The sequence below is a fragment of the Schistocerca gregaria genome, chromosome 9 (genome assembly GCF_023897955.1).
Source record: "Schistocerca gregaria isolate iqSchGreg1 chromosome 9, iqSchGreg1.2, whole genome shotgun sequence".
Classification (NCBI taxonomy): Eukaryota; Metazoa; Arthropoda; class Insecta; order Orthoptera; family Acrididae; genus Schistocerca; species Schistocerca gregaria.
The window spans coordinates 91,429,940-91,445,013 of NC_064928.1; the positions used below are offsets into that span (position 1 = coordinate 91,429,940).

Below are 15,074 nucleotides of genomic sequence, written 5' to 3' on the forward strand. Positions count from 1 at the left end.
CCACACACACACACACACACTACCAAGTGAAAGACTCATTCTGTTATCTTTGTTTTACCTCTTACCTCCCTCAGAACTTCACGCTGCGTGACCAGTCATCATACCGGGACAAAGGGGGAAGGCTGAGTTGCCAGTATTGGATGGATCGAGGCCAACTCAGAGTTCAAGGTGGCGTCGACTACTCCGCCAGACCAAAGCAAAAGCAAGATGCACAAACTATCGCCAACATTTTTGCTCTGGGAAGACTCGAGGGGTGAGTTTCTTTGATATAAATTGCTGTTGGCTCCATAAATACATGACTGTGAGGAAAATGATTTTTATGCTGTAATGCAGTGTGAAAAATTGTGGCTAGCTGTCTGGCATTGTTGAGGTGGGGGAAAAAGTGGCCAAAAAGGAGGAGGAGTGGTCAAAGATGGGTGGGTGTGTTGACTGACGGCAACAAATAAACAGGGGGAAGACAAGAGTGGGGAGGAGATACGAGAGAGAGGCGATGGAAACTGTTGGGTGGTGGGTGTTGGGCAGTATGTTACCACAGGTTCAGGCGGGGATGATTATAGAAGCAGAAATGTGCTGTATAAACACTGTATCGATGATTCACGCACGACAGATTTCGTAACTGTGTGGATTGTTGATGTAGCATTTGATCCCCAAATAGTTATATTTATTCCTATTGATCCCACTTCACCCCTCAGCCTGACACACTTTAGTGTTTAGTTTTCCGCACCTGCCCATGCCATACGAACTTTTGATCTTCAGCCTAATCCAACTCCCATCCCTCTCCTTTTGCTTATCGCAACCCACACTCTCCCGTACCTCATCATTCCTTTTCTCCCACATTTCTGTACTTTAACGTAATTGTGTGGTTGTTTACGTGGTTTGACGTAGTTTCATCTATGTTTGTGTATTTTTACGTACAGGGTGACATAAGAGTAACGGGAATGTTTAAAATGAGTAGGTGGCAGCCATGTGCAGGTGGCAGCACTGCAGGTTCGTGACGGTTAGCGTGTAAACAGTCTGTCATTTCAGTAATCATAGCTCTGTGGAATGCACAATAGTGTGTGTTAGCCATAAAAAATGTTTCATAAAAGCAATGATAGTTCGATAGTGGCGCAGAGGGAATTTTGACGTTTTTATAATTTAGGACGTCATGATGCTGTTCTGTCAAAACATGATAAAATGTTGGATTAATAACTTTGAAGAGACTGGTCTGCCCTCAAGAAGAAACCAACAGGACAACCAAGAAGTGTACGTTCTCAAGTGAACATTGATGATGTGTTCAAGTCTGTCTTGCGGAGCCCACGGCATACAATTTTTAAGCAAGCAGCAGTGGTTGGTATGTCCCGGGAGAGTGTTCGCAGAATTCTTCATCTGTACAAACTACAGACGGTGCAACGATTGAAGGACAAAGATTACCGATTACAACTAGAATTCTGTCAACAAATAACAAAAATAAACAATGATGATGAATTTCTAAACAAGTTATGGGTGCCAGATGAGGCACATTTTCATCTCACAGTTTTTGTGAATAAACAGAACTACCATTGCTGGGCAAAATCAGATCCTTATGCCATTCATGAGCACCCTTTACACACTAGTAAAGTGACTGTATGATGCGGTGTTTCATCACAGGGGATTATTGAACCATATTTTTTTGCAAATGAACAGGGAAACACAATAACTCACAATACCGATCATTTTGTGTAGATGTTACAAACTTTCATTACACCTGCATTGAACAACTTTCCAAACGTTCAAGAAGCTTGGTTTCAACAGGACGGACCGACATCACACACTGCACAGCAGTCAATGGCATATGTGCCAGAATTGTTTGGCAACCATTTGATCTCACAATTAGGTAACATTCCCTGGCCTTCTAGATCGCCAGATTTATCAGTTTGTGATTTTTCTTTTTTTTTCCTTGTGAGGCTACCTCAAGAGCAAAGTCTACATGACTCGAACAAGAACCCTGGATGAGTTAAAACAGAGAATTCGGGATGCAATTCACAGTATCCCATCTGAGATGTTGCAGCGGTCAATGAGGAATCCTAACAGCAGATTTCACAAATGTATTCGTACAGGAGGATGCCATCTAAAGGGAATAATGTTTAAAAAATGATAAATGCCATCAATATTTCTTAAATGGCAAAGTTGTAAGGTTTCAATTACTGTGAATGCAATTTATTTCCTTCATCACTTCTAGTTTTATTGGATTGTGGAAATGTTCCTGTTTTTCTGTGTCACCCTGTATTTTTGCATATTTATACATATCTGTGCTTATTTTTGTGTGTGTGTGCATGTTTGTGCATGTATTTACATGCTTTTTATGCATTTTTACAAGCCTTGTCACTTACACAGCTCCCCTCTCTACCATCAACTCTTATTTTGTTCATTTCTGTTTCATTCCTGTTTTCTTTACACCATTTGTGCTATAATGCAGCCGTACTCTGTCTTTCTGCACCAATTCTGAAAAGTATCCCTTCCCTGGCTAAAACCCAGTCCCACATCCCATTTTTAAAATGCCTCCTAAATCAAGGAATGCCCCCAAACAACCTAATGGTAAAGATTCCTTTTTCTGTATCCCACCCCCTCCTTTCACAGAGACCTACATCTTTTCAGATTCTTCCAATCCGTGGCCCCCACAAACCTGTTACTGCAAAAACACATCTCCATGGCACAGGCACCGTGGAACCACCTCTGTTCCTTCCACAACATACTACTACTGTGCTATCCCTACTCCGTACATTTCATCTCCGACATTTAATCCCTTGCTCTCCAGGAAATGGTGGATTCCAGACACTGCTTCCATAAGTTGTCTAACCTGCTGACATCCTATTTCCTCCTTAGGCACCACTATCCAACCCCTATTGTACCCACCCCTTACATCACCTTTTCAACTTGCTGCATTACCCAAAACTTCCCTACCAACTCTCCACCAAATCCAGAGTCGAAAGTTTCTTGTAACACTGTTGTTAACCATTCCACCAAGACCCTCAGCCCCACAGAAGTTTCAGTCCTATCCAAATGCCTCACCTTTAGCCTTACTCTCAAATTTAACTATGCTGAACTTGTTAAAGACCTACTCTCTACTCTCCTCTGGATCCTTGCAATGGAAATACTTGTTTGCCACCAGTCCCTCCAACCAAAACCACCCCAATTACAACAGTGAGCTCTGCGTCTTCTAGTTCATACCACCATACAACCGTGATTCCCCCACCCTGCCACCTAACGATCTGCTGGTCACCTTCCAGGAATTTCTTACCTCCAACTTATCCACACCATCCTTCCCCAGGTCCCTTCTTCACAACACCAACCTTTCAGTAGAAGAAAGAATAGCCATACACAACCTCAAAACAAATCCTGACCTAATCGTCCTACCTGCAGACAGGGGTTCAACCACTGTTGTTATGAATTGCAGTGACTATGTGGCCTCCATCAATCATCTGACTACTCCGCCTATAAACTTTGCCAGAGTTATCCCATCCCAGAAGTTTAACACACGCTGCAATCCCTGCTTAAAGCCTTAGGCCCTTACAGAATGTCTCTCCTGAATCAATTTCTGTCCTCACCCCTACAAAACCCCGCTCACCCACCTTCTACATGCTTTCCAAAATCCACAAACGCAGCAATTCTGGACGTCCCATTGACTGGTTATTGTGCCCCCACTGAAAGAATTTCAGCCCTCATTGATTAATACCTCCAACTAATTGCCCGCAATCTAGCCACTCACATCAAAGACATCGACCACTTCCTTCACCAACTCGCCCACATCCCCACCCCTTTACTCATCACTGTTGACGCCACCTCCCTATACATTATCATCTATCGTGCCCATTGTCTTACCGCCATTGAATGCTACTTTTCTCAATATCGTTCAGGCTCCAAACTCACTACCTCATTTCTCATACACTTCATTGACTTTATTCTAACCCACAACTACTTCCCCTTTGAAGAGAAGGTGCATATGCAAATCTGTGGCACAGCCATGAGCATCCACAAGGTGTCCTGCTATACCAACAAAGCCTGGTTCAGGTTCATTGATGATATCTTCATGACCTGAATTCAGGGCCAAGACACCCTATCTTTGTTCCTTCACAACTTCAACACCTTCTCTCCCACCCACTTCACATGGTTCTCCTCAACCCAGCATGCTACCTTTCAAGACGTTGACCACCTTCTCTCTTGTGGCTCCGTCCACACCTCGTTCCACATTAAACCCACTAACCACCAACAGAATCTGTATTTTGACACCTGTCATTCCTTTCACCCCAAAAAGTCTCTCTCTGATAAACAGGCCTAGAAAAATGTGCCCAAAGGGGGGAGGGGTAGTTGTTAAGTGATGGGTGATGAAACTGAAACTGGGACAGACAGGCATCGACACCGACTTCATTGCTTCTTGTCCGTGCAGCTCTGCTGCAGCCTTGCTCACAGTTGCCTCACAACACTGAGTCAGGTAGGAGAGCCGTAACTCCCATGGCTGTGTGTGGAGTGAGACCACATTCAGTGTAAATGGTAATCTGTTGTGTTGTCCAGGTCAGACCACAGTCTGATGACTGCAGAACAATGCTTGGCATTGGCAAAACCCAATTGCTCAGACCGGGAAGGCCTTCATTTGTACCTCGGACTGTGTGGTTGTGGCTGTATCTCCAGCAGAAGGTCATGTTGAGATGGTGGTACAGCACAGGTGGTCTCGGCCAAAGGCCACCCCGCAGCGGTTCTTGGCTTCTAACCTTACTGCATTGATATAGCTGTTTCGAGAGTGTGTCGGCGACTCTGTGCCAGACGTCAATTCGTAGCCCATGGTGACAGCCTGTTTGGTTGATCCAGTAGTGTTTATGCAGTAGACTGGGCCCTGTTAATGCGGACTACTGCACACTTCAGTGCTGTCCGGAGATCCTGAAGGCCAGAGAGCTGGGTGACTACTAAGGCAGCTGTTTGTATGATGAAATGATACACAGTCGGCTGCAACTTGCACCTTGAATACGGCATTGAGCTCCGGCCTCAGCCCGTACTGTTTGTTAGATAAGGCTGAAAACTTTGCTAGCTTACTGTTGGACAATCTAAAATTCTCCCTCCCCTCCCTTCCCCTCCCCTCCCCTCCATACTTTAGCTCTGCACTTCAATTAGGGTTGTGTCTCATAGAGTTTGATCTGGGGAGAAAGGGAGAAAGAAAGTTAGTGGGAGTGTGGCTGGTAGCTGGGATGAAAGGGCAGCAACTGCCTGGGATAGGAATATTGCACAAACAACAGTGAGTTCCTTAGGGATGAAAGTGGGGAATGTGTGCACAGTGCAATGCACTGTTGAGTAGTGGATTCAGGGGGAAGAACAGAGGAAGACTGTCTGGAAGAGTGAGGAGGGAGGGATGGAGTTGGGTGTGGGACAGGACCTAGCAGTGATGTTTTTTGTTTCAAGAACTTGTGCAATTCATCTCTTCTTCTTCCTCTTCTTTTTTTCCCCTGGTCATATTAACAGGTAGTGTGTTTCATTGCTGTTTGCAGGTATGGCTTTGAGAAGAACCACTGTGTAGAAGCCCTGGAGATCAGCAAGGGGGATGTAGGCTTGGCTCTGGAGCTATTGCTGTCGCAGTATTTTCAGATGCCGATTACCTTCTCCTCCAACATTGCCTTGCCGTCCAGTGCAACAGGAAAGAGTGAATTAAACTGCGATCCACTATCGCCGGAGGATGCGGAGTACATAGCGACGCAGCGTGCCGAGGAAAAGTCTTCGCTTGAATCAATATACGAGGGGAGCTTCAAGGAACGTGTTGTGAATCGTGTGTGGGTGTTGGAACTGCAACTCGACTACTTACATAGGGTGAGCTGCCAGTGCTTTTCACTACTTGTGCAGTTTTTTTTTTTTAAGCTGCCAGTTACCCCGATTGGATGTATGAGGGTACTCATAAAGTTTTAATTGTCAAAAAGAAGAAAAAAAAATTAAACCGTGACTCTGAAACTTGGAACATCTGCTCCTCCTTATGTACACACCCTTCAGTGTGACATATTTTTCCAAGTGGCGAATGACTTTTTGGAGATGGACACATTCCACTTCAGAATTCACCTTATCATCATTCCTGAAAATTCCCCTTTTGAAGGAGATTACTGGGGGAGTAGGACAAACTTTTTTAATCGAAAGCAGCAGCCTGTGTGACAGTGTCCCATGCAGAATGACATGGGCCATTGTCGTGGAACTTGAGCAAAAACACCCTCTGGGGAAGATTCTCCCTGCACCCCCTCTTGGCAGTCTCATGTAATGTTTTTGGAGACTTTGGCAGTATGTTTCTGTGACAATTCGACCCTTATGAGTTCATCTGTTAAAATCATATCACAGCAATGATGGAAAAAACACCCAGTATTACCTCACACAGTGATGTTTGTCTCTTAATCATTTTATGCAGTTGTAAATCTGTTGGTTGCCTTGTAACTTTCTTTTGGAGTTGTAGCATTTAACTGTGATGATCAGATGGCTAAATATGTCATCTGGTTGGTCTGACACAGCTGCAACATTTCCACTACTGCTATGATTTGGTTGGCTTTTCGAACAGGTGAGAGCAGTCACAGATCCCGACAGGCAGTGACATTTCTCATATCCAAAAAGTTGTATGAGGTGTTGGGTACTTATCTGTGAAAGCTCTTCGCTTTTTCTAGTATTGCTTCAATTTTGATACGCAGGTATCAAGCATAGGTCGCTAGACACTTCGTGCAATTCAGTATTCCTCTCAAAGACATGGGCTGCCAATCTGTTCATCATTCAGACGTGGATATTCTGCAAATCATAATTAAGTGCATGGCAGAGAGTTCACTGAATCATCTTCACAATAATTCGCTGTTGTTCCACTCTTGAACAGCGTCTGGAAATAACGGACACCTCTATCTTACCTTGCAAGCTTTGATTTCCCTTATTTTATGATGATGATTATTTCTCTCTATGTAGGTCAGCGTTAACAAAATATTTTTGCTTTCTGAGGAGAAATTTGGTAATTAAAATTTTGTGAGAAGATCCTGCCACAGTGAGAAATGTCTTTGTTTTCATAATGTCCACTCCAAACCCTGTATTATGTCTATGACACTCTGTCCCCTGTTTCTGGATAATACAAAAATGCTGCTTCTCTTTAAACTTTCTGCATATACACTATTAAACCTATCTGGTAAGGATCCTACATCATGCAGCAGTACTCCAAAAGAGGACAGACAAGTGTAGTGTAGGCAGTCCTTTTGTAGATCTGTTGCATCTTCTAAGTGTTCTGCCAATAAAATGCAGTCTTTGATTCGCCTTCCTCACAACATTTTCTGTGTCTTCTTTCTGATTTAAGTTGTTTGTAATTGTAATTCCTAGCTATTTAGTTGAATTTATGGCCTTTAGATTTCACTGCTGTATTGTGCCACCTAAGTTTAACAGAATCATTTTAGCACTTGTATTGATGACATCTCACTTTCCATTATTAAGGTCCAATTTCCTGTTTTCCCACCATACATGTATCTTCCCAAAATCATTTTGCAATTTGCTTTGATCTTCTTATGACTTCAGTAGACTACAAATGACAGCATGAACTGCAAACAACCTGAGGTGGCTGCTCACATTGTCTCCTAAATCGCTTATATAGGTACGGACCAGCAGAGGGCCTGTAACACCATAAATCACTTCTGTCGGTTTTGGCCAGTTACTAGAACTGTGACCTCTGACAGGCAATCAAGAATCCAGTCCCAAAACTGAGACTATTCCATAAGCACACAATTTAATTACAAGCCACTTGTGAGGTACAGTGTTAAAAACCTTCTGGAAATCTAGAAATATGGAATCAGTTTCAAATCTCTTGTCAATAACACTCAGCACTTCGTGCAAGCAAAGAACTAATTGTGTTTCACAAGAATGATGTTTTCCAAATCTGTGTTGACTGTGTGTCAGTAGACCATTGTCTTTGAGGTAATTCGTAATGTTTTAGTGCAATATAAGTTTCAACATCCTGCTGCATATCGGTGTTAATGATAATGGCCTGTGACTTAGTGGATTACTCCTATTCTTCTTCTTCTTCTTCTTCATCTTCTGCAACTCTACAACTCATGACAAGTCTTAGCCTCTTCAACTATCTCCTTCCATTTATCCTGGTCACTTTTAACTATTTTCCAGTTCCTGTAGAATATCTTCTGTAGGTCTTCTATGACACCGTCCTCCCTTCTAGTTTTTGGTCGATGACACTCTCTCTGTCCACCTGTCTTTCCTTGTAATGTCTTTTTGATATTTCTGTATCATTCGTCCATGCCATTGTCCAGCCCACCTCCTCCCCTGCGGGTCTGGGGGTTAGAATAGGCCTGAGGTATTCCTGCCTGTCGTAAAAGGCGGCTAAAAGGAGTTTGACATGTTTTGGCCTTTATGTGATAGTTCCCTGTAGGGTTTGACCTCTATTCTTCAAAATTTTCCCAAAGAGTGAGCCAATTGGGGAAGGGCACCTTACATGGTGCATCGTGTCCATAGTGCATTGAGAACTTTAGTCCACTTTCTCAGCGTTGCATTGCAGCCCCGCCCATTCTTCATCTCTTGGGCGAGGACACGTTCCTGGGTGCATTTTCCACCACGCCCTCTGCAGTGTCGCTTTCTGCGTCGACGATGACGAAGGACTTATTGGTACCTGATATCCAGCACGGTAGCCAGTTCATCGCGGTGGGGCCGCCATGTACCCTGTTGGTTGCAGCCCCCAGACCACACAGGGACCGCTCTGCTGGTGCCTGCGCCATTAATTCCTCACATATGCCAAGGGATAGATGCCCATCCCCCTGGGGCTTCTCAACTCCTGGCAATGGCCATCCTGCTCGGCGGCCTTTGCTGTGGCTGGGTGGCGCCCATGGGGAAGGCCCCTGCTTGGAGTGGGTGGCATCAGGCTAAGGATGGCAGTGGGCACCCCAGTACCTTGTATGTTCAAGAGCTGATGGGGAATATTTCATGACGATGAAGCCTCAGTTTTTTGTTGAGCATTTAGAGGAAAAGTTTGAGGAAGTGGAGGGCTTGTCCAAAATGAGATCTGGGTCAGTCGTGATCAAAACAGCATCCTCTGCCCAGTGACGGGAGTTACTCGCTTGTGGCAAGCTGGGGGATGTTTCTGTAACCATCACGCCCCATAAGAGCTTAAATATGGTCCAGGGTATCATATTACACAGGGATCTTCTTTTGTAGTCCTACGATGAGCTGCGTGCCAATTTAGAGTGGTGAGGTGTACATTTTGTCCAGCATGTCCACCGGAATCCGAGGGATAATCAGGTTGCCACCGGTGCCTTCATCTTGGCATTTGAGGGTGATACATTGCCCGAGACGGTCAAGGTGATGGTCTACCACTGTGATGTAAAGCCCTATATCCCTCCTTCGATGCGGTGCTTTACGTGCTAGAAGTTCAGCCATATGTCTTCCCCTGTACTTCCAGCATCACATGTTGAGATTTCGGATGCCCATCACATACCAATACTCCATGTGCCCCACCTCCTGTCTGTGTCAGCTGCGGAGAGCACCATTCACCTTGCTCGCCAGACTGCAGGATTCTCCAGAAAGAAAGGAAAATCATAGAGTACAAGACCCTGGACCAACTGAAATACACTGAGGCAAAGAGAAAATTTGAACGCCGGCATCCTGTGCGTATGACATCGTCTTAAGCCAACACTACAACAGTTGTGGCACCATCAGCTCTGCCAACCCAGTTCACCTCTCAGAGCCAGAAGACTAAACCTGCCCCCTTGATGGTAGGGGGCATTTCCCTCTCTGTTGCTCCTGCACCACCTACTTAGAGAGCAACACCTCCTCAACCATTGGGCCGTCCGTCTCCACTTCTAAGGGAAAGTCTTCTTTGGCTTCTCTTGCTAGTAAGGGCTCCCTTGGGTCACTCCTTTCCCAGGTTTCTGCTAGGGGGAAAGACGACACCGCCAGTGACTGAAGAGCCCAAAAGCAGCTGGCCGTAGGGCTTCACGCTAATCCACTCTCCCGGAGACTGAGGTAGTGAAATTCTCACAGCCAGGGAAACCCAAGAAGCAGTGAGAGAAATCCAAAAAGAAAACCCCTAAGACAAAGGAAATTCCTCTGGAACCCACACCACTGCTACCTACAAGCTCTGAGTCTGAGGATGGGGTGGAGATTTTGGTGTCCGCTGTGGACCTAGATCTAGTCAGACCCTCAGACACAATGGATGTGGACTGCTCAGGCAAAAATCAGTGGCAGCAGGTGACTCTGAAGTGTAAACTGCCTCATTGAATGTTCCATGCATTCCCAGTCTCACAATATCATCCTCCAATGGAATTGTGGGTTTTTTTCCACTGCCTGGCTGAGCTACGGCAGCTGTTAAGTTTTACACCTGCTGTCTGCATTGCCTCCAGGAAACCTGATTCCCAGCAATGCGGACCCCTGTCATCCCCAGCTATAAGGGATATTACAGGAACTGTAGTGACTATAGTAGAGTGCCAGGTGGAGTTTTTGTTTATGTCCTAAACTCAGTCTGTAGTGAACCTGTGCCCCTTCAAACCCCTCTGTGGCTGTCAGAATAAGGACGACACAGGAAATAACTGTCTGCGATGTATATCTTCCTCCACATCGTGCAGTACCTGTGAATGTATTAGCTGCACTGATTGATCAACTCTCTAAACCTTTCCTACTTTCGGGAGATTTTAATGCCCATAACCCGTTGTGGTGTGGCACCGTGCTTACTGGCTGAAGCAGAGTTGTCAAAACTTGACTGTCTCAGTTCGACCTCTGTTTCTTAAACACTGGGGCCATCTCGCATTTTGGTGTGGCTCATGGTAGTTACTCGGCAATTGATTTATCAATTTGCAGCCCAGGACTTCTCCCATTTATCCATTGGAGAGCACATGATGATATGTGTGGTAGTGACCATTTCCCCATCTTCCTGTCACTGCACCAGCATCAGGCCCACGGACGCCTGCCCTGATGGGCTTTAAACAAGGCGGACTGGGAAACTTTCACCTCTGCTATCACCGTTGAATCTCCCCCACACAGTAACAGCGATGTGATGATAGAGCAGGTGATTACAACAATTCTTTCTGCGGCAGAAAATGTGATCCCTCGCTTTTTTAGGGTGCCCGAGGTGTAAGGCATACCCTTGGTGGCCGCTCGAAGTCAGTGAAGCAATTAAGGAGTGTTGGCGAACTCTACAGTGGCATAAGTGGCACCCTTCCCTGGAGCACCTCATAGCCCTTAAAAAGCTCCATGCCTGCATTCGCCAACTTATCAAACGATGGAAGCAGGAGTGTTGGGGGAGATATGTCTCAACCATTGGGTGCCATACGTCACCTTCCCAAGTCTAGGCAAAGACCAAATGTCTTTTCTTGTACCAGGCCCCAACAGGTGTCCCTGGTGTTACCATAAATGGCGTGTTATCTACCAACGCAAACACGATTGCCGAGCACTTTGCTCGAGCCTCTGTGTTGGAGAATTACGCCTTCCCCTCCCCCAGCCTAACGCACTCTCAAATGGTGGCTGGAAGGGAACGTCCTCTCATTCACTACATGCCCCATTTACAGAGTGGGAGCTCCTCACTGCCCTTGCACATTGCTGTGACACAGCTCCTGGGCCTGGTCGCGCTCACAGACAGATGATTGAACATCTTTCATCTGACTACAAGCGACATCTCCTCGTCATCTTCAACTGGATCTGGTGCAATTGCGTCTTTCCATCACAATGGTGGGAGGGTATCATCATTCTGGTGCTCAAACCCAGTAAAAACCCGCTTGATGTGGAAAGCTATCGGCCCATCAGCCTCACCAACGTTCTTTGTAAGCTGCTCGAACTTATGGTATGTCGGCGGTTGGGTTGGGTCCTGGAGTCATGTGGCCTGCTGGCTCCATGTCAGGCCGGCTTCCACCAGGGTCGCTCTACCACTGGTAATCTTGTGTCCATTGAGTCTGCCATTCGAACAGCCTTTTGCAGATGGCAACACATGGTTGCCGTCTCTTTAGACTTACTTAAAGCATATGACACGACCTGATCCTTGCCACATTGTACGAGTGTGATCTCTGGGGCCCCCTCCCAATTTTTATCCAAAACTTCCTGTTGCTCCGTTCTTTCTGTGTCCAAGTTGGTGCCTCCCATAGTTCCATCCATATCCAGGAGAATGGAGTCCCACAGGGCTCTGTATTGAGTGTCTCTCTATTTATAGTGGCCATTAACGGTCTAACAGCAGCTGTCAGGCCCTCCGTCTCACTTTCTATATATGCAGATGACTTCTGCATTTTGTATTGCTGCTCCAGTACTGGTGTTGCTGAGTGGCACCTACAGGGAGCCATCCACAAGGCACAGTCATGGACTGTAGCCCATGGCTTCCAGTTTTCAGCCGCAAAGTCGTGTGTCATGCACTTCTGTCGGTGTTGTACTGTTCATCTGGAACCAGCACTTTACCTTAATGACAATCCACTCGCTGTAGTGGAGACATATCGATTCCTTGGACTGGTTTTCGATGCTGGATTGACTTGGCTCCCTCATCTTCGTCAGCTTAAAGCAGAAATGCTGGCAGCACCTCAATGCCCTCCATTGCCTGACCAACACCAATTGAGGCGCAGATCACTCTACACTGCTGCGGGTCTACGGGGCCCTTGTCCAATCCCGAATTGACTATAGGAGTGTGATTTATGGTTTGCCAGCGCCTTCAGTGTTGCATTTACTTGACTCTGTGCACAATTGCAGGTTTTGACTAGCGACAGGAGCTTTTAGAACGAGTCTGGTGACTAGCGTACTGGTGGAGGCTGGGACCCCTCCATTGCAGATCAGACATGCACAACTGCTCACCAGTTACACAGCACACATTTGTAGTTTCCCTGAGCATCTGAATTACCATCTCCTTTTCCCGCCCACGGCAGTCCATCTCCCACATCGGCAGCCCAGATCGGAGCTAATGATTGCAGTTTGCGTGCGGTCTCTTCTCTCCGAACTGGAGTCCTTCCCTTTACCATCTCTACTTGTGATCTGTTCATGTACACCTCCATGGTTTATGCCTCAGCCGCAGCTTTGTCTGGACCTTTCACGTGGCCCTGAGTACTGCATTAACCCTGTGGCTCTTCACTGTCACTTCCTCTACTCTTGACGTGTTCCGGAGCTCTGAAGTTGTTTACACTGACGGCTCGATGGCTGATGGTCGTGTTGGCTTTGCCTACATTTACGGTGGCCGCATTGAACAGCATTCCTTACCCGATGGCTGCAGTGTATTCACTGCAGAGCTGGTGGCCATTTCTCGTGCACTTCAGTATCTCTATTCATGCTCTGGGGAGTCTTTTCCTTTATTTACTGACTCCTTGAGCAGCCTGAAAACTATTGACCAGTGCTACTCTTGTCATCCTTTGGTAGCATGCATCCAGGAGTCCATCTAAGCTCTTGAATGGTCCAGTCGTTCAGTGGTGTTCGTCTGGACTCCGGATCACGTCAGAATGCCAGGAAATGAACTTGCTGATGGGCTGGCCGAACAGGCTAAACGGAAACCACATCTAGAGATGGGCATCCCCACAACTGACCTGCGTTTGTTATTACACCGCAAGATTTTTCAGCTTTGGGAGAGAGAAAGGCAAAATCTCAGTATGCACAACACTCTGAGCCATTAAGGGGACCATGAATGTGTGATAAATGTAAAACTGATAACTAACAACAAAGAATTATTGTTACGTTCATCGTCATTGTCTATAGTATCAATATTTTAACATGCACGCAAGATGCATGAAGTACCAAATTTGTTACATACAGTAGTACTAAAAATTTGCAGAAAGTCCCCAATGAGGGCCTCTCGTAGGGACTCCGTGGTTCTATGGCGGCTTTGCATTGGCCTTCCCTGGGCGACCCTCGGCTACCTCCTCTGCCATGAAGGACCCACCTCAGTGTTGGTGCAGTGTCTGGTTCAAAGTGGCCCGTATTCTTCTGCTATGTCCTCCTTTGGCTGCCCTGCGACTTCATCTTCGGTTGCTGGACTCTTTATCATTGTTTTTAGCAGACAATGCCTCATTCGCAGATTTGGTTTTACATTTCATCCATGAGGGTGTGTTTTATCATTCAATATGAGTTTAAATGCATGTTTTTTGTCCCTCTGTGTCCTCCACCCTGGGGTTTTTGGGGTGAAGGTTTTAATGTGTTGCGGGGTGGCTGGCTTTTTCGTTTTATTTTCATAGTCGACCAGCCACAGTAATCTGCTTCCTTGATTTACTCTCTTCTGTTTCTCGCATCTCTCTGTTGCTCTCTGGTCCTCTTTTGTTCCTTTTAGTGTTTGTTGCCGTTCCTTTGTTCTTGTGGTCTTCCCTTTCTTTCCGTTTTGTGTTATATGTCTCATCTATTTTATTCTTACACTTGTGGCATTGTTTTATTAGCAACAATGGACCGATGACCTCATAGTTTGGTCCCTTTACCCCTCTTTTAAACCAACCAACCCAACTCAGCCTAGATGACTTCACATTTGTGCCAAAAGGCTGGTCTTTGTAGATAGCGTACAATTCACAGTTGTACCTCATCCTCCATCTTTCCCTTTCTCATATTGGGCCGATGATTCTCCTGAGTATCCTTCTCTCAAATGCATCTGGCATTTCAGCATCCTTGGCTGTCAGAGCGCAGGCCTCAGAGGTGTATGTAAGCCCTTGTCAAATCAGTGTTCTATAAATGGTTAGTTTTGTGGTTTCCAGTCAGGAGGCGTTAACCCTCTGACTGCTGAGGACGTGTTAACTTGTCATGCCTCACCGTTCCCCTGGTGTGCCTGACATGTATAAGCGCAGCCCTTGGTTCTTCCTAACAACGCTAAGGACATGTTGACGCGTACTTCGTCACCGGCCCTTCCACCACTAGGGATGAGTTTAGGTGCACTGAGTCACAGCTACCTGAGTGCTACAGACGTGTAAACGTGCAGAGCTGTCTTTCTGCCCTGCTCTTCCAGTAGCTGTTCAGTGGTCTGACTATAAAGTTCGAGAGTGCAAACATGTTTGTTGCTGCAATTCATGTGTTTTGAGTTTTCTTGTTTTCTGCATGAGAAATGTCACATGGTCGTGGTTGCACAGATAAAGAAATCCTGGATATGCTCATTAATAGAGACAGTGAGTGTGAATTGTCTGACATTGCTAGCAGTG

General features: G+C 45.9%; 1 protein-coding gene across 1 annotated transcript in view; it reads left to right on the forward strand.

The window, feature by feature from the left end:
- The window catches only part of LOC126292307 (putative ATP-dependent RNA helicase DHX57), a 181,856-nt gene that overhangs the window by 14,849 nt on the left and 151,933 nt on the right, over positions 1-15,074 (forward strand). The window contains exons 3-4 of the mRNA XM_049986239.1: positions 75-253; positions 5,496-5,811. Of these exons, the coding sequence (XP_049842196.1) occupies positions 75-253; positions 5,496-5,811 (495 nt within the window). The remainder of the gene's footprint in view (positions 1-74; positions 254-5,495; positions 5,812-15,074) is intronic.